General features: G+C 38.3%; 2 protein-coding genes across 5 annotated transcripts in view; both read right to left on the minus strand.

The window, feature by feature from the left end:
• FBXO30 (F-box protein 30) overlaps window positions 1–26,851 on the minus strand; it is a 352,871-nt gene that overhangs the window by 275,876 nt on the left and 50,144 nt on the right. The gene's annotated exons all lie outside the window — the stretch shown is intronic.
• The window catches only part of EPM2A (EPM2A glucan phosphatase, laforin), a 37,238-nt gene continuing 19,612 nt past the window's right edge, over window positions 9,226–26,851 (minus strand). For both annotated transcript variants that reach the window (XM_065736599.1, XM_065736608.1), the window contains 2 exons: window positions 11,377–11,618; window positions 9,226–9,939 (listed from right to left, as the gene is read on the minus strand). In XM_065736599.1, coding sequence (XP_065592671.1) covers window positions 9,659–9,939; window positions 11,377–11,618 — 523 coding nt within the window. In that variant the 3' untranslated portion in view covers window positions 9,226–9,658. The remainder of the gene's footprint in view (window positions 9,940–11,376; window positions 11,619–26,851) is intronic.

Genomic DNA, 26,851 nt, shown 5'->3' on the forward strand with positions numbered 1-26,851 from the left:
CATCCTGGATCAAGCATTTGTTTGACAATTGTGACTTGGGCTATTGAGATAGCATGGCCTCCAGTGGGATGTGAGCTGGGCATTACTGAGTACTGATCAAAACACTCACTCTGGGGTAGGATAGGTAGACAGGATATAATCCTTGTGATAATCATAATAAAAATGGGTAGGAAAGGAGATGAAGCGAGATGTATTATTTTCAGATAATGTTTTTAGTTGGATATCCATTCTTAGCTGCACTTTTATCTAAAGGTCCCCTTCTGTTTCTGTTGCATCCTGCCTTGCTTCTGTCCCTCACTGTGGGACTGTGTTGTTATACACAATTAAACACATTTCCAATTTGTGCTCCTGAGACCGTGGCAGCTGTACTTCAATAGAGGGTGAAGGGAGACCAGATGGAGAGAAGGTGAAGTGCTGTCAGTCTGCTGAGATGGAAGATGCCACAGAAATGCAAACAGAACCTATAGTTTATAAGGGAAAATAATGTCCTGATAGCCTGATGAAAGACTAACTCAGAAACCCCCTAGTCCTTCCAAAATGAAGTTCTGGGAAGATTGATATGGGTGCATAGTCAGACACTTCATCATTTTTATCCTTCTATAGCTTTCCGTGTGTGTGTGTGAGAAAATGTACCAATCTAATCTGAATGAGGAAAGTCACCTTCTTTGGTGCTCAGTTTCATTTTGTTCAAGTAATAGAAGTGAAAATGAAAATCCCACTTTAAAAGCATGAAAAAGGAACATCTGAGGTGGAAAGAAGTCTGCAACAGCCCCACAAGGAAAACTCTTTAAAACTGTCACTTATATCCTTAAAAACTCAGGCTGCTTAAAACCATATGTGTCTGCTCCACATTTTTTTATTCAAAGGCCGATAGAAACTGCAGTGCCTCAAAGATCCAGTAAATGCATAGCAAGGGAACACTTGAGAAGAGAGGGAGAGAAGGGAGACAGAGCTGAAGTTGAGTTAATTTGGGAGGCACTTTAAGAGAAACACACTGGAAGCATATGAAAGCTGACAGAACAGTTCTTCTGGGACTCACAGTTCTGCACATTAGTTGGTAATGAAAGAAGGTGCTGATGTATAGATCAACATCTAAATCCATAATATTTTTGGCATAGAATGCTATTAGCTGTATCTTCTCTCTTTTCATACTGTAGCTATTTCACATGCACATGTTCGTATTTCTTACAGACCAGATGCTGCACATCCGAAGCAGTGCTAAGTCCCAGGACATCAATGAAACTTTCAGCTCACTCCACAAATCAGGGTCTGATCCTGTTTCCATGTGTTAACCTTTACAATCATCCTTTCCTGAGCAAAGCAACAATCTGCAGCAGGCTGGGTGCCCCCTGATCCCAGCGGGACACTGCACTTTGCTCAATCACATCAAAACCAATTGAAGGGAGTGAATATCTGCTCCCCTTGGGGGGGATCAGCTCTGCCCTTTGTACATAGATTGCAACAAAACTTTCAGTCAACTGGTTTGACGTTCTTCTAACTGACTATGAAATTAAGCAGATCAAGGGCATTTTGTCCAAGAATGTCCAACTCAAGCGTGGCAAACATTAGCTGAAACGGTGGATTGTGAGGGCTTGCCTGGATTTTCCATAAGCACCTGAAACACAATTAGTGTTTGCATTCCCAACATCCCACTCGCTTTACAGATACAACATCCAGATGCTGCAGCCAGAGGAGCTTTTTGTCTGCTCTGTAAACAGAGAACTGAAAACATCTCCCTTGCCAAAAACCATACAGAGAAATCTGGGTTTCCACAGGTATACATTTTTTACCCTGTTTTGGAGGGATGAAAGGAGCAAAGAAAATAAATTCAGTGTTTCTTTGGTCAGTGTCCTTAAATCTGCAGACGGAGGATGAGCCAGGAACGAGGAAACCCAGTCCCACACCATGAGGTGCTCTGGGGGCAGGGAGCCCTGGCCCAGCTCTGCCCCACCAGGCATGATAAAGGCAAAGGCCCTTTTGGGCAGCTCTTCTGGGATCCTGCTCCATTCACAGCCAACTATTTTCCCTGCAAAATGTTACCTGAGATTCCTGGGCTCCCTTGTCAAAATCTCCCACACGGAGATCAATCATAGAAAGGAGGTGAGATACAGGGAAAACCACAGGGGAGGCTCATCCTTCCTTCTGTATTGTATTGAATTACAGATGTTGTAATGTGAAATACTGTGACAGGGGTATGCATTATCCCCTCGCAAATATCTCTGGGAAGGAATTCAAAGAGAAGTAAATATAGGGGTATTTAAGTCTGCCAGTTACAAAATGAGTATTTGAGGGGCAAGTAGCTGCTCTTTGCCAAATGCAAAAGCATTATCATATATTTTAAAACACCAAGCCAACAGAAAAGGCTGACTATAACCAGCACAAAACCTAATACTAAACACAGGATCATCTTCAGTGAACTTCCGTATTTCTACATCATGTACATATATATATATATGTATATATATATATATATTTGCTGACTATATATATATATAAATATATGCTGACTGAAAAAAAAAAATATATATATATTTTCAGTCAGCAAGACACAGAATACATTAAAAACATAAGAAACAGGTTTCTTGTCTTTGGAACTGTACATAGGCAGCAGACTTTTGTGCATATGCAAGCAACAGACTTTTATTAGATGCTGCAAACGCAAGGATCTGGAAAGCCAGCGCCTTTTATTTCTACCTCCTCGCTGATGCTGGGAACATTTTGGCATAGTTGCCAACCCACACACACAGGGCAGTTAGCATATTTTCTTATCCAATTGTACTTTGCCTCTCTTTCTGTGTCTTTGTGTGTCTTTTGTTACATTTTTCAAGCTGGCTCCTTCATTTTCACAAATTCAAATGGCAAATTTAACTGTAACGTCCCAAATGTTCTATCACAACTCTTAAAACTTTGGAGGCTCACATAATATTTTTAAGCTCTTATTTGCCTCAATTTTTGTTCCAGACTGTAACAGCTGACATTTCATAGAATCACAGAATGGCTTGGGTTGGAAGGGACCTCAAAGCCCACGCAGCCCCAACCCCCTGCCAGCTCAGGCTGCGTAGGGCCCCATCCAGCCTGGCCTTGAGCTCCTCCAGGGATGGGACACCACACCTTCTCTGGGCGGCCTGGTCCAGTGGCAAACCACTCTATGAGTAAAGAATTTCTTCCTAACATTTAACTTAAATCTCCTCTCTTTTAGTTTAAAGCAATTCGCCCTTGTCCTATCACTATCAGACTGTGTAAAAAGTCAGTCTCCCTCCTGCTTGTAATAACCCTTCAAGTTCCGCAAGTCTGAAGTGAGGTGTCTCCAGAATCTTCTTCGAACTAAACAAACTCAACTTCCCCAACCTTTCTTCATAGGAGATGTGCTCCAGCCCTCCTTGCTCTTCTCAGGACCTGCTCCAATAACTCTGCATCTTCCCTGTGCTGGTGGCCCCAGGCTTGCAGAGGGACTACACAGTGTGTTACAAAGTGGGAGAGATGTCAAACATCTATTATCACCCATTCCCTTGACAAATCAATTGAATTCACTCTTCCAACCCACACAGCTTGCTTGAATCACAGAATCACACAGCAAGCAAGTGTCCTTACCCTTTTCTATGGGCTGATGACTCATTGCATGTTGCAGAAGCCACCAATTTAGAACTCATCTCATGAAAAACTCAGGTGGGGAATGCAGCAAGGCACTGGGAAACCAAGTAGAGAGCCTTCATCATGAAATCCCCAGTACTATTCTTGTATTCAAATTTCCATAAGTGGCAAGTGCTTTGTTACATCACTTTCTATCTAAAGCATTCCTTGAGCACTGCCTTTCCATTTGTGGAAGGAGAATCTTTTCCCCTCCTGCCTTGCCCTTGGACAAGAAGATTAATGGCAGGATAAATATAGCGGTAGTTACTGATTTTCTCATTGATGCTCATTTTAAAGGGCTGTTTTTGTTTTCCACACAAATTTTAACACTGTGAACCTTGAATATATACAGTAGCACAAAAACACGACATTTTCAGCAATGGTTCCAAACCTAGATATTTTTCAGTATTTTATGTGCAACTCGAGCATATGTTTCAGCTTGAAATATAGGACAGTGGAAAAGTAAGAAAGAAGATAATTGTATGTTCTAAATTCAGTAATGCCCTAGTAAACAAGGATGATGATAATTAGAAGCACAGAAATTATCTTAGATCTGTATCATTTTTATCAATTTCTGGTATGTTTCTTAGAGGCATTTTTTTCTTTTTAAACCTCAGTGCCACTGAAAGGCATCCTGAAATTACCACTATTAAGGAAAGCAAAATAAGAAGAGCAAAATAAGAATACAGTTAAAAAAGTTATTGATTTCATTTCCATAAGCAGAAAAACACAAATGCCTCAACTCAGCATTTTTCAAAGCATACTCAAGTCATGTTCCCAGCAATCAAGAGAGACTTAATCAATTTTTTTCTTCTCAGAAAGAATGATCTAGGCAGATTTTGTTGAATAGATTGCAAGGTTTTGCTGTTTCAGTGTGTATCACTGAGCCTTTGTTGATCATTGGGTACTGAGATGTATTTGTGTCTCACTGCCTCATGTCAACAGATGGATCCTTTTCTTAGGTCACACATTTCCCACTCCTCCTTCAAAATCTTTCTCTGGTGCACAGACCCAGCACACCTAGGAAACTTCTAGAAACTCACCCTGGGAAACTTCTAGTCCTTTTCATGAAACTTGCTGCAGAGCAACACGTGCATTTTACCACTTAGAAAGGGTGAAAGCCATCAAACACCGAGCAGCATTTTCTGTTTTGGTTGTCCATATGGGTGGAAATACAAGCACCCCTACAACTATTGTGGTTGGACGTATGGAGAATAGCAGTTGTTGTATTCAATTACTGACAGTAAACTGAGGTAAAGAATTCTTCACATCACTGTAAGAGCCAGCACGTTGATCGTGTTTTCAAGTGAGTTGTGATGTTAGCCCACTCCAATACTTTTTCCACTGACATTAGCCACGGTTCTACTTCTTGTTTTTATATTTTACCTTTCTGCAAATAGAATCCTTACATTCCTTTCGTAACCTCTATGTTTATGTATTTTATTGAAATTGTGGAAATTAGATTCCTTTTCAGTGTTTGATTCGTTGCAGTGACTTCGGGCTGGCTGCCCAACTTAAATATGGTTGCCACTCTTGGATTATGGCCTGGCTGTTAATTATTTCCCTTCTGAAACTGCATTAGCACAAAACAAATTTTGTTACAATGACATTAAGTAATGACCACAGAAACCTGCCCAGTGTTGGAATTTTTTTTTTTGGCAACTGTTTTATGTTTTTCCCTCACATTGCATAAATTAAGAATGAGGTTTAATTTAATATTTTACCAGCTCATGAATAAATAGGCCTTCTATTTTCCTTGATGTAAATATAACAACATCAGTATGGGAATAATTACCAAATAACAGACATTATCTTGCAATTTTTATACATTTAGTCTTCCAAATAAGACAATATATTTAAGCACAAAAAAGGCTGAACTACACAGGGCTAGGATTCATAATATCACCACCCTTATTTTACGTGGTATAGCTGTTATTCTATCTTCATCTCTAGACAAGTTTTGATATGTACAGGCTTAAAATTACTTTTAGTCAGGAACTCTTTCTAACCAGTCAAGACTGAGATGAAGCATCTTGAGGTGAAAGGGGGGAGCAAGCAAAAAATTTATCTAAGAATGAATACCCTATAGCTTCAATGTTAACATAACAAAAGGTTCAAAAACATCTTCTGGTTGCTTATATCTCAACTACACAATTATGCTAATGTATGGTAATGACATTGCCCTTGAAAAATTTGCTTTCCTTTGTTAATTTAGGAAGAAGATTAGTTATGAATTCATATGATTTGGCTTCGTTGGTGACATCATTGCTGTGTCACAGGGCAACGGAAGAATGATTAATTCTTTAACTTCCACTGTTCTTAAGGCTGCTCCCTCAGAGCTGCTCCTTTAACTTTAAGCCATAAACATGTGTAGAATAAACCATAATTCTTTCCAGCAGAATATTTCAAAGAAGCAACTGCAGAGGTGTTGATTTAACACACGGAATGTAAACAGTGAGAGTTGGAGAAAGTCATCTATTTCCTGTCCACTGCTACATTAATCCAATTCCATTTTAGCTAAAGGCTGTCTGCTGTTCATTATTCTACAAGAAGTTAGGGATTGCTTGCCAAATATATACTTTTGTGGTAGTTATTATGCTTCTAAATATTTATTCACAGCTTCCCATTGCACAGTCTCAGTGCACTTTTTTAATGAATTACATTACAATTTTTGTTCTAACTCTACTATTGGTATGAAACTTCTCACCGCAATTTAATGAGGAAAAATAAGAGGCAGGGTAATAAAGTTATGGTAATTTTTTGATGATTTTCAATCACATTTTTTTTCTTCATTTGGAGATCAGTAAAGTGCATGCGTTATCCAATAAATTAGAACTCAAAAAGTAGGTCTATTTTATCTAGATAGTCTTCTTATGGTAATATACAGAGTTGCCAAGAATTTTTCTGGTGTGTTGTACATTTTTGTTTTAAATAGGGAGTTAATTCCCTGCTCCTGCACAACTGACAGCCTGACCTTCTCCATCACATTTCCTCAGAAGGGCTTGGCAGGCAGTCTTGAATCCTACTTCCACCCTGTCCTGGTGGAACAGCCTGGAGAAGAGACTTTGTGATGTATAAGTTTTTGTGCAGCACAAACAATTCAGTTGCCCACTGTAAGACTTTCCAGTTACTCTGGAGTACAACCTGCTACAAAACCACAAAACCAGCAGTCCCAGCCACATCCAGAGCTCCACTACACTCAGTGCTAGATAAGCAGACAGGGAAGACTGAGAGTTTGCAATCTAAGCATGTAGAGCACACAAGTACCAAAGGGGCCAAAGTTCCACCTAGGCACAGGAGGAACCAGGGATGAAAAAGAGTATTCAGCAGCCCTGCCAGTCAGCCCTGTGTCCTTCATCAAACCACATTTCCTGACTAAAATCCCATGCAGAAGGTTCACACTAACTGCTTTCTGACACCAAAAGGCAAAATATTAATGAAACCAGACCACACAGATCTCAACCCATTCATTAAGAGGCTGCGTTTGTTATAACATTACTGGTAAGAGCTAGCTGTGCTCAGATCCTTAACGTGCATGGCTCTGGGAAAGAACATGCACAACTGCTGAGTGTATTCATGACCCTGGGCTACTCTAAGTATCCTGAATCATAAACGATCCCATCTAATGTAACAAATTCTGCTTCTTTCTTCAGTCTTGCAAAGGTGAAAATCTGCTAGAACAGGACAAAGAACACTGATGCTCTCACCAGCAGAAAACCATTTTCCCCAACTGAAACTGAAAACTGAAACATTTTTCCCAACTTTCAATAGCAATTCATCAAAATATTTCTACCTGGTTCCTTTTACTGTCTGTACATTAGTTTGGCTTCTTGGGTGCTCTGTAGAACAACCATTATTGTTTATCTGTGTGTTATTCTTTCTATGTGAGTTGCCCTTCTTTAAGTATCATGGCACTTTTATGACTAAGCTGGTAAAGTATACAAGGATGCAAACAACAGAGCTATCCTCATCCTGGCATCCAAACTGCATAAGGAATCTAGTATGTGGAAACAGCTAATGATCCAATCAGCAGAAGAACATATTGCAAATTGCAGTTCTAATAAATAAGCAGTGATGCAGCTCTATCATGTAATTATACATTAAATTATTATATTATTGCTTTTTCTATTGCTGTAGCCTCTTCCAGTAATCGCTTTAGCTTTTGAATTCCTACTGGCTTTCAACAGACAGAACTTTTAATGGATGTTACTCGACAGAGTTGCCTTCAGTGAAGAAGGCAAGGAGGTGGCAATGAGAAAAAAAAGTGACAAATCAGCATAATGGGATTGCAAGGCATAGGAACTCCTTGTTCTTGTTAAAATGATACTGACAAGTTGTTTTCATGTATTTCATCAGCTAATGCGATCTGCGTATGATACAGCTCCCCATCAGTTTAACAGACAAGGAAACTGAAATGGCAATAAATATCAACCCCTCGCTAGGGCTTCCTTGGATATATGGCTTCTGTATTGTTTGAACTCCTGCACTTCAAGAGAAACACCAGTCTACTTCAACTGACAAGAAAATGGGCACTAAGGAATAACCAGCACAGCACTGTTATACCTTAGCTGTATACTCACTTGCGTGTACCACATTACGCACTGTTCAGTCCCAAGAGCCCTGAAAATGAAATATAATCAACTATGAAACTAACAAAATGTCAGGAGCAAAAGCACAAGTGCTGTTCACAATATACAAGTTGCATCTGACAGAAAAGAAACACGATTTAAGCTTGGGCTTTCAACTGTGTTCCAAAAGGACTGTAAAACTTAAGCAAGCTCCCGTTTCTGTTCCTCATGGCATCCTCCTCCTCTCAGTGCTTGATTTGGAAGGGCAGCCAGCAGACCCTCAGAACTGGCACAGCACAGCAGACAAGCAACAGATTATTATCATCACAGAAGTGGCTGATTTTGCCTCCATACAGTGGTCACTCATCACTCTTCCTGCTATATATGAAACTGACAGCCAAATATATAGGACAAAATGGACTGCTAGAATCATCATGATGATATTTAATGGTGAACCTTTCTCATCCACTTTCTAAACAGGCAATGTTATTGCAAAGCAAAAGCAAAACCAAACAAACAAAAAATGTAAACAAACAAACAAAAAAAAAAAACAAGATCAAAACCACACATATAGAATAACTTAAATAAACATTTTTTTCCCCTTTTGAAGACTACTGAAATATAGGATAAATAAAACATATTGCATTATGCTGGGCATCCTCCATTAACAGTTCATATCCACACAAGCAGTGTTATTTCAAAGGAAAAACAAATAAACAAACCAGAAACGAAGTCATGATCAAAACCACACATTCAGAATCACTTAAATTGCCATTTTTCTTTTGAAGATAATTAAAGTAGAAGATAAATAAAACATTGTATTGCATTATGCTGGACTTTCTCCATGAACAGCTCATATCTGTTTCTACATTAAGAATTCAGATAAACTAAATTTTTCAGTTATATCACTCTGGCATTGATTGGATTTAAAGATCCACAGTTAGTTGAAACAAGAAAAGATTTCACTGAAGAATAAATCTATATAACTCTCCCTATATAATCTATATAACAATCTAAAATAACTCAGCAGCTTTGACTATCCTCAGCTCCAACTAAATCTGAACCTTAACTCAGTCAACATGACATGTTTTTCTGAGAATGTCTTCCCTTTCTTGTCACTGACTACCAATAGTAATTATTTTATTTCAAGTCTTGTCTTGTTATGTCTACCCTAATCCTCAGAGTTCCTGTAGACAAATAGTTAAAATGGAATATCAGTCTCCTTTTGCAGACCTCCTGGGTTTCATACGTCCATCAAAAGGCTTAAAAACATGAATCATATCACCTAAAAGAACACAAATGAAAAACACTCAAAGGCACTTTTTAACAAAATTGCCAGAACTGTTAAGGCAAGTGTGCAATCTGGTGAGTTGAGGCAGAAGTCTCAATCACGATTTCTAACTCAGGAGGATTCACATGTAAGGATTGCTCTTCACCTTCCTGCTTCCCCTTCAGCTTTTCTACCCTTCCACTTTACATAAGGAATGAAGAGGTCCAAATTTCTGGAAGAAATCATCTTCAGCACGAGTCAGAGCCTCCTCATCTATGTAGACCACCGGTCTCCTGGAAGCCAAGAAGTACTGCACCTTCCGCAGGCTCCATCCCATCACATACTTCAGCCAGCCACTGACAGCAGCTGTAGACCTGCCAACACCAGCATTGCAATGAACGTAGACAGTGTGTCCATTCTGCAGCAGCCCGTGCAGGAGGCAGACAGCCTGCGGCAACATCTGTATTCTTCCTAAAGACAAACAAAAAAAGGGCACGGTCACTAGCATTTGAGAAAGCTAGGTTCACAGTAGAGATTTTGTCTGCACAGCCTGATGTACTGTAAATCACAAGGGCAAAATGTGATGTGTTTTTCTGTTTTCTCTCTTCTTTTTTTTCTGTTTTTTTTTCCAAATGACCTTCTACTCTAACCTTCATTTCTTCTTGCAACGTAGATTCAGATCATACAAAGCCTGTAAAATGCCCCAAGTCCTGTCTAAATATACATTCTGATTAACACTGAACGTGCATGGCATATTCATTTTTCTGAGATAAGGCAGGAAATTACATCAAGCAGCACATCTTTTATAGCATTCAAATCAGCAATCCAGAAATGATTTTTTTTCAAGTTTTTTATTTTTATTTTTTATCACCAGCAGTTTGCAAATCTATCTATGCACTGCTGCTTTCCAGAACCACAAAACAACGACAATAACATCAATCGTAAGGGAGGAAGGGAGAACAGAAGAGTATGTTGCTGAACAACCTAACACTCATAATCTAATTGTGTACTAAGCATATGGTTAAATAGTCACTGTATGATTAAGAACAGTCTTTCTCACTTCCAAAGGGATGAATTTACTGTATTTCTTGATGCCTCTCCCTGCTACCCTGGGAATTGAAGCTGCAGACATCAAAGTGTGACTTTTCCTCACAGCATAGATAAGTACTGACATTAAGCCCTTTCAAATCCCTGTCTTAAGGTCTCCTGTCCTCCCTGCTGTCCCATTCCTGATGTGACAGCTCCCTGTTTGTGGCAGTGAACTTCACTCTGTCGAAAGCACTCTTGTATGGCTGGTAGGCTGCTCACTCAAACACATACACATTTCCTACCTACAGGCTAAAAGCCGATGAAATGAGCATGCCAAGGGAGAAATTAAAAATATTAATTTATTCTATGGTGCAATGCACTATGGGTGTTCTAAATCGATTACAAATAATAATAGAAATGACTCCCTGGAGATTCATCAAACCAGGATATGATAGATAAAGAAAAATCATGTGCCTGGGGAAGGGAGAGGCTGCACCAGACATACTGCACTATCTCCCTCCATTTTCAACCAGCAAGAATGGCAAGCTGTCCTGCTGTGCAAGCTTGCAGTCTTCCACCTACATGGCATATTTTCGTTATACAAGCTGAATGCAAGCTGAAAGCACAAGCAGTCAAGCAGTTATCAGTGTCTGATGGCTTTAACCTCAAATACACACATACAGTAAGACACAAAGTAGCTTAGATGGACTCTCCACCTACCAGAAAATGTAAATAAAACAAAAACTATCCTTGTACTCTAGCTGTATTTTCACACAAAATTTATGCAGGGAAAAAAAAAGGCAGCCATGACAGCAACAGTTTAGTAACTAAATGGTTTTACTGCAACTAATATAGCTGCAAAACTAGTCTGAACATTACCTTCAGTGCTCATGTCTGGGGTTGGCATCCAGACATAGGCAAGACCTTCCTCTTTGTACAGTTTCATGAGGACTTCAGGGCTCATAGGTTCCGGGTAGCGATTGCAGCCCCAGGAGTTCTGAACAATGTCCCACTCGGTCTGGAAGTTCATCACTGCTGTGACACCCAGCTCGTGCTTTAGCTTGACCGTCACATGCTCCAGCTGCCGAGGGCAACTTCCCAGCCAGATGTTTGGCAGAATTCTAGCATGGAGAAGACATTGCAGTGGGTTTGATCAAAATATCTGAATCTAGAAACTGCCAAATTAAGTGGTAGGCTAGCTCAAAACCTGTTTAGTATCATCACAAGAACTACCTTTCATTACATGCAGTGAGAAGCTTCCTCCTTCACTGCAGTTTAGTTGGTAATGGTTGATGCATGGGATCAAGCTCCTAACATACTATGAAGACAATCTGATAAAACAATTCTGAGCAGTTACTAGCACAGGTCCCCAAGGCATCCATCATTCAGTCTGCAGTGGAAACTTCCCAACATCACAAATTAGAATAAGAGAACTCTTTAGACTTGTGCAATTTACAGAGAAGAAAGAGACCTAAGAGATTCAGTTGATCCAAATCTGAATAACATGGCAAATCACAGAATTCTTCCTGCTTTGTAGCTACCACCATAATGAGGACAGTAGACAGAGGGAAAAAAAAAAAAAAAGAAGAAAAAAACCCAAGGAAATAAAACCCAACAACCCTTCTCTTCTGTGAGAAAACTCAAAAAAGAATTTAATTAGTAATTTTCTTCTCATTTTTCTCTTCACTAGTGGAGTCTAGAGGGAACCAGTGCAGAATTACAAATCTAGCTTCCCTGAAGGTTTGAAGAACTAGATATTTTCTCAAGAAAACTCAAGAGATACAGTTAGAATGGATAAACATCTGCATTTCCAGTATTTCTTCAAATCAAACTTCAAGACTGCTAACATTTTCCCACTAATAATTATCATTAAAATATCCTATGTCCCAACAACTATTCACATAAACAGAATATTAAGAGCCTTGTTTTTAAATGAGAATATTTAATCTGCACATACAATTATATTTATGTTATCTAAAATGAATTCTTGACATGCATGAATTATTAGTGATGTCTTTTTTCTATGTGCATAAACATGTATTTTGAATATGCAATCCACAAACTACACTAAACATACTCAGTAGTTGAGTAAAGTTTATTAACAGCAAAAAAAAAAAAATGAATGCAAGCTACAACAAAAACAAGATCCTCAGAAATAAAACATCTGCCATAAATTTCTTAAAGGATTTTTTTCCTCTTCTTCAAATTTAATCTCAGGGACAAATGGGAAAAGTTATTTTTATTGAGGAACAGTTACTCATATAAACAGCCCTTAAGTCATCAGGCAGCTATTTCCATCTGATAAGACTCTGACAGTAGTAGTAAGTGGTTACTAGCATTTAATTAAGCCCTGCAATTGGCAATGACAAAATCCTGCTGTGTTACTATTGAAAGACAGTCAAAGATAAAAATGCACTCTAGAAAGAACATGTTATGGTTATTGCTTCCTATTCCTATTTCAATTGCATCCAGAGTGAGTAGTGTACAGATATGCCAACATAGCCAACTATCCCAACAGCCCCTGCATCACTGAGGAAAGGACTTGATCTCAAGGTACAGTACCTGAGTCCCAGCTTTCTGCCTCACAAACAATGAGTGGAAACCTGAGAATTTGGACAAATATATTACACAGCAAATAATCATTTGAACCTGCCGCTTGAAAGACAAATGGAAACATTGCAAATGCTTTCTGACTACATGAGGATATTTTTTCAATAACTTTACTATCCTCCCTTCAAAAGCTTTCCTGGAGATATTCACACATCATTTTCTTGATATTTTTCGAATTACCTAATACAGTAAGTTACTTGACAGGCGAGCAAAAGTGTGTTTTCTAGCATATGATTAAACCAGGAGTGACAAAAGTATTCCTGAGATAAATAAAATTCTGGGTAATACTTCTGTTTATAAGTAAAGCAGTGCGTAACAATTTTCTCCCCAGTGATTTAGTGGAAGAATATCATAGCTGCACTATCCACAGGACCACTGAGATACATAACACTTATTTATTCTGTTTTTTAAGTCTAAAAGCCTGGCACGTTACAAGACCTTCTGTACTGAACAATAATAATCACATTTACTGAGCAACTGATGGGTTTACTAAGTTTTTAATCACACTATTTCCCTGTAATTAACCAGACCACAGTGGTAGCATTCAGAGAAAGACCAGAACAATTGCAATATCCCTGTATTTAGGAAAAATATCTCTCACATACTAGTTTTCTGAAAAGATCAGAGTTTTGTCTTTGACAGCATCAAGACTAAGCTTTGATCTTGGTATTCAAGTCTCTTATTTATCCAGTTCCAATGACTGTAAAGTCTTGGTTTTGCTGGACAAGGCTTAACTGCTCTTTTTCCAGGAAAACAGTCCCCACACAGAAAAGAAGGGCAGAGCTTTCCCGGTTATATATCAAAGTTCTGGGATAATCCCACTGTACAGTACCCATATTTCCATTTGGCTTTATATGGTTCACACTTTATCTTAGCCTTTTATCAGAAGGAAAGGATTGATGCAATTGCAAGCACAGTAGCTGATGAGGAGTTTAGCTGCTGTTTTATATAGAGATTACTGACAGCCCTGCTGAGGGCTTGATCGTGCTGAGGACCAGGAATTTGCTAATTTCATTTTTTCATCTCTTACATTAGTAATAGGATTTTTAGTTTCTTTTTCCAATGTGTCCTTAGTTCTTTAAGCTGCCATTCAGTAGCAGCTAACTAGATTTTAGAAACAGAGTACACAGCATGTGAGAAAGACCTCTTTTATTTTCTCCCCTCAACTATCACGCAAACTGCTTTGAACTTCCCAACAGCTGCTGCTTTCCAGCTCACACGTGGTTGTTTTCCAGCAGTAGATTAAGTGATCCTTATGTACAGTTGAAAAAAAAAACAACAACATTTGGGGATTATGTGTGATTGGTAAACCTATAATCTTCTCGTCCATTAGCTCTTTTTGTATTAAAATAGCATTTTGTTATTGTACATGTTAATTCCCTGTTACTAAGGATAGTATACCATGCCTGGTCTCAGAAAATATGGTCAATTCAGTCACAGTTTAGTAATAGAGAAATTACATTACCTAGAGCAACATCAAAATGTTCAGCTAACCTGGGAGGCTAATATCTGCATATTTTCTAAAAGCTGTTTCTTTAAAGCTACTTTCTGCAAAGTTACTTTCATTCTGCCTTACACCTCAGCTCCCCATTGGGAATGTGAACATGACATTTACCTACCTCAAGAGGACTTTGGGGGATTAAATGAATGAACAAATGTGGAAAGTTCTTATCTGTGGTAAAAACAACAAATGTGAGATGGTCATCTATTGCATTTATTTGACTTACAGATCCCAGACTGAAGGCTGACATCTTAAAAAATACTGCATTTTGTCTTATAAACTGAGAACCCAATAACAATTTATCATTACTGAGGAATAAATATGGAACACCCTGAAATCACTTGTATGATTATTTTCCAGCTGCCATCATACTTAAATTATTTTTAATGATGCATATATGCATTGCACTTGGTTGCTTCCCCCAGGACTTTGCACAGCCTAGATTAAATTATAACTATTCACTAAGAAAGCATCTGGAACAATAAATGCATCCCATTTAACCAATGCATATACAAATGGTCTTCCCATCCATAAGGAGTCTGAGGCAACGAAAGATTAGCATTCTGGTACTTTTATCTTTAATGGTGCAAATTGTCATTTTCAGGCATTTCAGGATGGCACACTGCCCCTTTTAATCTCAGACCTCCACAGGCAGCACAAAACCAGTCAAGCAGCTGTGGGGGTATGGTTCAGAGCATGGGTAACCTGCAATAGGGGAAGGTAGCAAGTTACTGCATCCAGCCGTTCTGCACATACCAATGTCTACACTGTTTCTGAAGAAGCTCCTGTACTGTTGCCATTGTTTGGGGTTTAAAGCAAACAGACTTGAATTTCAGTTTTCCTGAAAATGCTGAGCTGTAAACTAGGATGACTCAGGTACTGTTTCCAGACCTGTTCAATCATCAGTGCACTAGGAGCAGTCATCTTACAAACTCACAAAATCAGTCAGTCTTTCTTGGGAGTCATGGCTCTTACAGAAAATGTTAGGATTCAATCATTCGGGGAACATACTTCATTAGAACATCTATCAGGAATAATATTTCAGATGTCCATTTATCCCTACAGTTGCCAGATTTAATCAAGAAAGAGGACTTCATCAAACTAGAGGGTTTTTTTCACTGGTTATTGGCAACAGAGTTATTCATTAGCCACCCCATTTGTTTATACTGATAACATTTTTGATCAAGATCCAGCATGTTATTTTAAATGAAAAGTGATGGATTCACCCCTTAGTGCCAGCTCAAGGTGTAGCGTGCAACTATGGCTACAAGCAACTTGCAGCAAAATTTTATTTTGCATTTCCATAGGAATAATGTACACAATTAAGTCAATTTAACCCCAGCATCTTGTGGTGCTTCTATGCAATATGGTTTTATACTGATGTGCTGCTGTTACTCTGACATGTGTACAAACAAGCAGTCCAAGGGGAACTTAGGTCTGAAGTACAACTCAGAGGTGCACGTGCAGCACAGTAACTACTGGAGACAGCTTCAAATTACAGTACATCCATTCCAATGACAGAATTTTTTAATAAAGTAGATTTTCAATGGAAAATATCTGTCTGAATCAAAGGACTGCACTGAAACTTTTTATTTTTAACCAAATTTAAACTAGTTTAATGACTAAATGTCTGATGAGAAATAAAGGAAGACTGAGGGATATAAGCAAAAATTCCTACCTCGCTTTCCCTCTCTCTCACTTAACAGAAAAGAGGTTTCCAATAATATTGCTTTGGGCATATTCAAAATGAGAATACAGGAAATCTTACCAGCAGTAGCTGAGATGCTCTTTCATCTTTTCTCGACCCTCTGCCTTGTGACAAGGCACATCATATTAAACAGTAATACCACCAGATCATGACGACCCATAACTATTATCCTGTATGTGCCCACTGTTTTGCCACAGCTATTTTTTTTAAATACCACACTGCAGCTTACTTTTAGATACACATGCATCTTCCCTGAGGCACCAAATTAGATACCTCTTTCCGGTGCCTTACTTGCCCTTCTCTCCTGATCACTTGCTAGAATTGAAACAGGGTTCCTGTTACTTAGATTCCTATCTGAAGTCCTGAAAAGCATTTACAGGCAAAGAAACGTTTTCAAATGACCACGCTGTGCTTTCCAATGGATGATGTGAACACTTTCAAATATGGCTTGATATGTAAAAATACACTGATGACTATCCTTGACTCCAGAAATATTTTCTTATTGTCCAATATGAATAGTTTAGTTACAGGTTACAGCAACTTCTTGTCTCCACAATGGACATGAAGAACAGATTATTCACTTCCACTCTTTGAAATCTTACATATCTGAAGATTACTGATACACATCCACAAAGCTGTGCCTTCCTCACACTAAAATAAAATAAAATGTATTCAATCTTTCCTCACTTGTCATATATTCAAATTATTTAATGATTATTGTTTGTCTTTGGACTCTCTAGCTGATCAACACCTGTCATAAGGTGTTATTCTCAATACTGGAAAGAAGTCCTACTAGTTCAGAGCAGAACCAAAGATTAGTTACTTCTTGTGTCCAAAGACTATGTTCTTACATATAGTTCTCGGACTGTCCTTTTACAGCATGACACTGTTGACCTATGCTCAACAAGAAATTCTATTTACAAGTTAAGATCTCTCACAAGAGATGAGACTAGTCAAGAATGGAGCAAAATCTGCTGGAAACAGAATTATTTAAGATCTTATTAGTTACAACTGCCACTGGTATCAAATAAAAACTAAATGAATATGCAACACAGAAGCAGATAAGATTGACAGTTGATGAGATGCATCACAGTAATACACACTGGAATAAATAATCTCAGCCACTCACACACATTGCTGGGTTTAAGTTAATTATAATCAATTCCAAAAAGGAAACAGTGCATCTTAGAAGTTATGTCTAGTTTAAGCATTGCTTTGAAGTAGTAATGTTAGCTTGTACAAAGAAGTGAACTGCAAGTGATACAGAATTTATAATAACCTTCTCAAATCAGTGATCTCAGTCTATGCACTAAAACTTTGAACCTTCTGATAACTATTGTACTGTATCTAAAAAGATACAGAAAAATGAAAACACTGAAAATACAGGAGACATCACCTGTTAACTAAGAAAATAATTCCATGCAAGGACACACTACGAAGGTAGAATATTTAAGAGGGAATTAGATTATAAGTTACGGAAAAAATAAATTGGAGAGATAAATCCAGTGGCCCTATCTACATAAACAAGGTAAAGAATTTCAGTTTCCATCCAGCTTCATCTGCACAGCAACTGCTAAGAGATAAGAAAAACAGGCAGGTGTTCTGTTTTTGTGGGGGGTTATTATGTTTGTTTGTTTGTTTTCTTGCTAATTCCCCCAAATAGTAACAATATACGTAGATGTCAAAGCAGATGAATCCCTGGTTTGGTCTTGTACAACAATTCGGACTTCACTCTGCTCTCTTTAAATAAAGGACAGAGAGATAACTCACTAAAATGTATCCTTGCCACTGAAATATAACATAATAATGCAGATCTGAGGGGTTATGACATTGACAATTCATTGCACATCACAGAGGCACATGGGTAAATTACTGTGGTCTTAATCTCTTCTCCTGCTGACTTACTGATGAAGTCTCCCTGCAGAAGAAAAGCTGACGGAGGCTTTGTGATGAGAGGCTTGACTTAAGTAGGATTGAATGAACACAGTCTCATGCACTCAATGGCCCAGCATGCAGGCAAACACTACTGGCCACAGTAGGAGAGCAAGGTTCGATGACACTATGATTTCACTAACCAAATACCAACATCTGATTGCCAGGCTTAATTACATCACTCTTCTCAGTAAAGATGGGTTAAATGGCTGTAACATTAGCAGAACCTTCACAGAAAAGTGCTGATTAATGATAAAACTATATCCTGCTGAAATGACACAGCTGCAAATCTTGTAATAACTATTTATATTTCTGAATACTTCTGCCTAAATGCCAAACACAGAATGAGTCGTACAAAACTGCTCTGCTCTATTGCTGAAAGTGTGAAGCTCATTTTGAAGTTAATAATTCTAACACAGGCTTTAAATGAGGGGAATTAAATAGACTACAATGTATTTTCAGAGTGGTTTATTGTCTGTTTTGTCTTCTTCTATTTTTGATTTGTCTCAGTGATGAGAAGTAATTAAGCTCGTGCAAATGTTCTTCTTATATGTAATTTGGACTACCTATCTAGCCTCTCATATGGGAGCGTACTTTGCAACTTAAAAGAAACACCTGCTTTTATCACCTTTGAACAACACTTTGTCAGCTTAGCAATATGCAAAGTTTCTCAAGCACTAAAGTCCTGAGTGCTACACTTAATAATATTGTATTTATTCCATGCTCACAAATGTATGAATGCAGCATCAAATTACCTAATTTACAGACATACAGAGCAAACAAGCCACTAAGAATCGACCTCAAGGTAACAATTTGCTAAAACGAAAACAGCTAATAAAAATACCAGAGTAATACCTGAAATACAAGGTTACCCCTTCAGACACAAAGCAGTTCCAGCAGCACAGTGACTCAGAAGATTTCTGCAACACAGGGTACAAAAGGGCTGTAGCTGTCTTCACCTATCAGTCTGTGTTTCAGGATCACAAAAATGAGCAAAAGGGTGGAGTTCCTCTCCTATGAAGTAAGGCTGAGAGAACTGGGCTTGTTTAGACCTGGAGAAGAGAAGGCTCTGAGAAGACCTCACTGCAGCCTCCCTGCTTAGAGGGCTTATAAAAAAGATGGAGATCAATTTTTTACACAGGCAAATAGCAATAGGGCAAAGGAAGAACAGTTTTAAACTAAAATAAGGGAGATTTACATTACATGTTAGGAGAAAATTCTTTATTCAGAGGGTGGTGAGATGTTGGAACAGGTTGTCTAGAGAAGCTGTGGATGTGCCATCCCTGGAGTTGCTCAAGACTAGGCTGGAGGGGACCCTGAACAGCCTGATCTAGCAGGTGGTGACCCTGCCCACAGCAGGGGGACTGAAAGTGGATCATCTTTAAGACCCCTTCCAACTCAAGTTATTCTGTGGTTTTCAACTGGCGGTACGATACGCTCCTCAGACTATGAGACAAAGCACAACCATGCTAATTGCTAAGCATAGCTTTCGATATGGTTCATAATATTCTGTCGGTTTCTGACTGTAGGAGAAGCCTGTAGGCCATGCCTGTTCTAGCTTTGAATGTACTAGGAACACGTGATAAAGAAGCATCCACATGAGTAAAATTCAAGTCACTCGTATCAGAGAAATTTAGTGTAGATGGGCCCATTTTCTCCTTCCACAGGAACCTTCCACGTTCCCTTATAAGGAGCATAAGGGCTTAATTGATAAGGAGCATAAAGGTTTTATTGAAAGAAACTTGCAAGAAACATCACACAAGACAGTAGCAGAGAACAAGGGCATTCCTAAAATCCTATATCCTGCCACAATAGGCAAAATATTTGATGAAAATACCTAGATAACTGAGAAGTAAACCACATCCCACATCACAGAGAGAGGTAACTCCCAAGATCTGTGTTTGCATGAGCAGTTTGGTCCAGCACAACACTGTGGTTCTGAAGCCAACTTGAGCTGTCCTCAACTACAACAGATTCATTCTCAAAGTTCCCGTGGTGTGCATAACCCAGAATACATTTGGATGAAACAGATGAGGAAGCTCGACTTCAAAGACAACTTTGTCCCAGATGGAGATATGCAGGAATACAGCAATGAGCAGGCTATACTACCAGAGCAGCCTTTAGCACAAGTGGAACTCCAAAGCCCTAGTAGAAATCAACATGAAGATAAAACACATGGAACCAACTCACCGGAGACAGTCTTAACCATGTCCCTTCACATCTGCTGTTCATCATCCTATGACTTTAGGCAAAGTGAACATGACAGTCTGGTCTTATTTTTCTGGATCACAGCCCCCAGTTAATTTCAGGCAGAACCACTGCAATGGCATGAACTCATATGAAGTCATCATATATGCCAGAAAATGGAGGCTGAGGATACAAGTTAACACTTCCCTCAGTATCCTTCCAGAATAGTTATTGTAGCTGCAAGACTGGCCCTCATTTCAGCACCTTATAACAGGTGCATAAACAAAATGGGGAAGGTAGTTGGTACCAGTGTCACTCAGAAAAATAGGACCAGAACTAAGGTTTCACACAGGTAATCAAGGCCACTGATGTGCTAGCATAATGTGTGAAACACAAAAGGTCAGTGCAGTGTATGCTAGAAAGACAGATTAATCTGAAGTCTGTTGGCACTGCATGTAATAGAGGTATGAGCCTCCCGGCTACTCACTCACTCCTACTTCACTGAGTTATTTCTTAACGTATACATAGCCTTGAAGCTTCTGTTACTCTGACTCAAGCATAAATGCTCTCCTGACCACAAACTGAACCTGTGCAGCTTAGTATCAAAAGCATGGAAGCACAGAAAGTTAACCAACTACAAAACTTTCTCTCCACGCTGTGCCACTACTCTTAGTCTTTGATCCTTCAGAAAATGTCAATAGCACTCAAGAAGCCAAATCAAATAGGCATAAAACTTTCTCATCATTTTATTCGCAGAAATCACAGAACTGGGTATGCCTAGCTAAAGATGTTATAAATGTAATCCAATAAATGCAATCAGTAAACACTTACAAAGGATCCTTTCAAATCTTTCACCAGGAAACAGCAGTCTGATAAGAAGTCCCAGGTATTAATAATCATCTGAAGAAAGTTGACAAACTTTCCAAGAAAACTTCAAGTACTTTGAAAGAGCAAAGAAAATTGAGAACAGCTCAGAAGAACAATCAACTGCACAAAGACAGAACAGGAGACATCTGTTTAGCTACCAATCCTAACAAAAAAGTAGATTTATTGTTAACGATGAATCAAAAAATACTGAGATGTTTCACCTCACCAATCATGTGATTCTGCGAAAAAGGATAGGAATTTCCAAGCATATTAGAAATGGCCACAAAGGAGAAGGATATTAATTTGTGCTGTATGTCTGATGTGAGCAAGAGAACAAGAAATGAACTTAAATGGCAAGCTCAGGAGACTTCAGTTAACATTACGAAAGCATTTTAAAGGCAAGAATACTGAGATAATTGAATGAAAGAATGGGCTGCAGAATCTCATAACTGAGATGAGATCATATGTAAGACCACACTAGATTAACTTAGAATTATTTAAATATAATTGAGACTAAGTCAGAGAAAGAAAATGGACTGGATGTTTTCTTATGTCTCTTTGAGCCTATGATCTATGACACTATAATCCTCCTAATCTCCCTTTCTAGGATCACTACCTATATTTGCTTATCAAGCTCCATCTTTAAATAATTTAGGTTCCTTGAACCCCTTGCCTTTTGAAAGGTCATGCCAGAATTCAGCTATTGTTCCTTTGATGTCAGAAATACTGTTCCAGTTTACACTCTAAATTCAGAACCAATTAATACACCTTTGAATTTACAGAAAATTCTTCCTGCCTTGTACTAATACCTGAATGCTTTTCACAAATAGCAATACATTCTTTCTTTCAGTCCTGATTTAACAGTGCCATCTACCTCAGATACTAGAGGTAGATCAGCTATGGAAATACAAAGTTCTTTGAAAGCAAATTTACTTCACTGCAAATTCAGTGATGTGTCTGCTACATAGCCTCTGGAAGATGCCCTCATTCACTCCAAGCTCAGGTATCTCCAATTTCCACTTCAGTTTGTGTTGAAAGCATATCTTAGGTCAAGTAATCTAAAAACAATGTTCTGTCATTTCATATTTTAAATACATTTGTGAAACCAAATCTATCATTCCCATTGATCTCATGGTACAAGGAAGACGTAAAGTTCTTCCAATTAGAAGTCTGAGGGATTTTTTTTTTCTTTTTTTTTTTTTGTGTGTGAGGTATCTGAGGACCATGAAGTTTATCTGAAGAAGACAACAGAGAAAGTGTATCCCCAGTAACAGGGGTTACATCATTACTATAAAGGTTAATTACTGAGAGAACTGAAAAACCAGTTCTCTTTCCATGGGAGAACTAGAACATGTCCCAAATTCATCCCCCTTGGGAAACTGAGTGCAAAAGGAACTGTAAACTATCTTCACTCTTCTGTCACAAAAATAGATAAATGAAATTTAATTCTGCCTCAGGAATAAATGGGCATGCTCCAGTGAATTCAGTGGAACTGTTCTTATTAAGCTCACAGTACATTGGTATCTATACAGGGAAATAAACTCTTTCTATCTTCTCATTCACCTCACTCCATTAAGAAGCTTGAAGCCAATGAATTTATATCTTATGCATTTTTAATAATCTATTATATCTCTGTTCTAGAAGTGATCTAAAATGATTTGGTCATGCAAGACATTACGCGCATGACCAAAATTAAATTATGGAAGATAAAATTTTATCTTCCCTGCGTTCAAACTGAAATATTTTATGTCATACTTCACTATGTACTTCTATCATGAAGATAAGATACAGTGAAAATAAGAATGTGATCTTATCATTGTGCACACTGAATGCCTTGCAGGACAAGGTGTCTAGATCTAGCCTTATACAACACAGTATTTGTTTTCAAACATGCATCCAAAGTTTCTGCTGATTCCTAGGAGCACACTGCATGCAGCAGAAGGTAGCATTTACCTCTGCAGGGAATCCCTCTTCTCCTGACCTCCTTTGTATAAACACTATCAAAAGCAAATGAAGTGCCAATTGCAAAAATACACTGAGATGAGAAGCAAGTTCCAAAGCTTGCACTGAACAATCTCAGGACCTCATTCTGGAAATGACTGCTCAGTTGACTTGTGGGGATTCATATTTAAATGCTCCAGTTTTAGAATCTTGTTTCATAACTGGCTGCCAATGGTTACTTCCTACATATGTCTCCATTGGGTTGCCAACATTCCCATTTGTTTTGAATTAGAACAAATACTTAGAAACACAAGAACAACAGGCTTCTAAACTAAGCCAGATAGTAATGAACCATGAATCCCTTGGCAAAAGGAATGAGAATTTCTAACATTAATGCTTAGTAACGGAATGATGCCACTGCTGGCATCTTCAAGTTAAGGCATCTTAACAAAACTGACTTTAACACTTACAGATGAACTTTAAGGCAGTACTCGAGAAGTGTTAGTAAAAATATATTTCACATTTTTCAGCATTTTGTGACCCAAACAGTAATATGTACACACATGCAATGTACTGAAATACCCTCAGAGCTAAGAGATAGTCAGAGGAAAAAGCACAACCATTTCTCCCAGTACCACCCATACACAACAGTCCCGATGGATACTGCACCTGTGTTTATTCCAGTTATATTATTTATTCAGAATTTTCAAAATTCCAACATTTTTATTCATTTAAAAGAGGGAGAGGTACATTCTAGAGTACCACAGGCTGGGTAATACAATTTTAGAAATATTGAGAAAAACAATTTATCATCACAGTCGGCCACAAATATCTAAAAGAGCAATCCCTCACAAAAATTGTCTAGTCAAAGGGATGATGGCTATCCAGTAATACCACACTAAATTGTCAGCAAATTTAATTTTAGCTAAAATACCTGGATACTAGATCATTAACCTGAGATTAATAACCCTGGTGAATGAGTTGCCAACCTATAACAGAACTCTATTTTAACGACCTCTTTTCCCTTCATTTTTTTTTCTTGATTCTGCATGTATATGAGTGCTTTTCTGCTTAATTTTCTGCCTGAGAAAATTAACAGACATAATAATAAAAAAAGCTAAGTTTGTCTGCACCCTTCACCCTGTCATAAACAACATCTCTAGTACTTAAAAATCAAGCAGACAGCGGAGCATTATACTAATGTCAACTCCCACATCTGCAAGCAGGGTCTGAATAATAGAGATGGAGAGGCACACATATGGAAGGAGCTGTAGAAAGCATCTTTGCAGGGCATGCTTGGAGTGTTGCATGGATCAGAAAAGAGAAGCAGAGTTAGCACAGTACAGCTGCAGGGTGCTTCCAAAAACAGCTATCCTGCTTCAGGATTTAAGCTAACTCATCTACTAGCACAATTCATGAAAGACATAGCTCTGTATTTTCTCCCCTGACTCCTGGAGGAGCTGAAGGAAGGGAAAAGAAAAAGACATCTGACTCAAAAATTTAAAAACTAACAATTCTGAAGTTTTTATGGGAGTCAAAAGAGTAACAACAAATACAGCAAATACGAATGAGGTTTTAACATACTTTTCCAGCTTTATTTCTTTTCCTAGCAGTATCATTTTGGAGATTGAAGTATTATTACAGTATCATTGGAGAGTTTAATTGCAGACACTTGAATAAACCTAATAACGTCAGCTACTGTTACTAAAGTTCTTCTAAATGTGTTTGTGTTGTCAGCTGAAGCACAACCTTGTAAAACATTACTCAATACTGGATAGCCTTACTACCTAGACCACTGATATTCATGAGGTTTATTCCTCTTTTGTTTTACCAGATTGAAGCAACTTGGCATTAAAGGAAACTGAGCAATTCCATCTTTGGCAGTGGAAGCAATAATTAATGCTATGTTTAGGAATGGCCTGCACAAAGCCAACCCTTCTAGCTGGCAGCCTGGCAACAGAAAGAAAAATGCTAAGGAAATCATGAAGAAAATCATATGTTCTCTTCATCGGATTTTTATCTTAAGATAATGAAGGCGCATGTCATAACTGTTCTGAAGAGTTTTGAAAAGACAGCCCTGGAGAAACTAAATATAAAAGTTCCCACAAACAAGAAACCCACAGATCTCAATACCAGCACATCCTGCTTCTAAACTGAAAGATAGAGCCATAGAGAATCTTGTCCCTGGCCCACAGCTGATCAGTGGATTCAGTGTGCACGAATGCTGCCATCTTGCTTCTGCTGATGCTCATCTACCTGCCAGGTTAAACAACACTATTTTTCACTCAAATACTTTAAATTACAGACAGGTAGGCAAGTAAGTAGGTAGTAAGGTATATAAACAGACAGATAAAGTAGACAGAAAAAATATCAACATTTTACTTCATTACTGATCGAAGTTATAATCTATGTTCTTGTCTGTATTAAAGCTGAAATGCACATTTCTCCTTTTCCATCTTCTTGCATTCCTAAAATCAATCTTTCTTTTTTTTTTTTTTTTTTATTAGTAGGCTTTTCACATCAAAGTGAAAGACATTTCATTTAAGCTCACAAACCACTGTATCTTCTGAGCCAAGAAAGAAATCCACATTTCTTATTACTTGGTAACCTTTATGACACCTGACTCAATTTTTATCTTAGTTCACAAGAGGACACACATTAAACTCATGAACAGTGTCATGGATTATGTACCTGACTCCCTGAAATTAAATTTCCCAAAGTAGAAGCATAAAAGGAAGGAACAAGAGATTTTCAGAACAGTCTCTTAATATGCTTCCTAGGAAGACAAACGTATTTCATTTCTTTGGTTTTGTTTTTTTTCTTGCAGAAAGTAAATTATACATAGGAAAATGCAGCAGCAATTTGATAATGTTTACTTGCTCCTGGGAAATAAAACTGTTAAGCTTCTGAGACAAACTTCAAACAGATTACAGCTACATATAAAAGTTTCCTTTCTAGTAAGTAATTTTTTATTCTTTAAATAGAATTCACCATATTTTTGTATGGAGGATCTTTTTTAAAAAGTATCTGGAACATTCAAGCATGAAAACTAGCAAATTCCTGGCTACAAAACACTGCTTTTCAACAGTTACCACCGCTAGCTATGCATTTTTGCCAGCAATGCAAGCTTGCACACCATGCTTGTCAAAAATCTGTGGCCATCCAGAACGTGGCTTCCTTTTCTGCTGAAACACAGCACCCAACTCCTCACTGTGCTTACATCCAGTGGTTTGTCTCCATCAATGTTCATCAAGTGTCAGTGGGTGCAATTTTTTTCTTTCATGGAAAACCACAACTTTGCTTCAACTACACCCACAGCAGATGCCACTGTGTCAGACTGCTCCTCTGCTGTCATCTGTCACATGGCAACTATATGTAATGGAATATTGGCAGGAAGGTTCGAAGGTTCAACCTCTACTGCCATACCACCACCATCTGCCTCTGATGTAATGGGTGAACATAATAACATAGGGGGAATTACTTTTAGAGCACCCCTCATATCTGGTGGTGTCACCTTTCCCATTTGGAAAATGAAAACTCCTTAGGATTCTTCTCTGCTTTGTAAGAGCCAGCTGAATGCCTGTGGGGCTAGACTGGCCTGGGAACTG

Source organism: Cyrtonyx montezumae, unplaced genomic scaffold, assembly GCF_038088225.1.
Source record: "Cyrtonyx montezumae isolate F1298 unplaced genomic scaffold, pur_monq_1.0 scaffold_0, whole genome shotgun sequence".
In the NCBI taxonomy this organism is placed as follows: domain Eukaryota; kingdom Metazoa; phylum Chordata; class Aves; order Galliformes; family Odontophoridae; genus Cyrtonyx; species Cyrtonyx montezumae.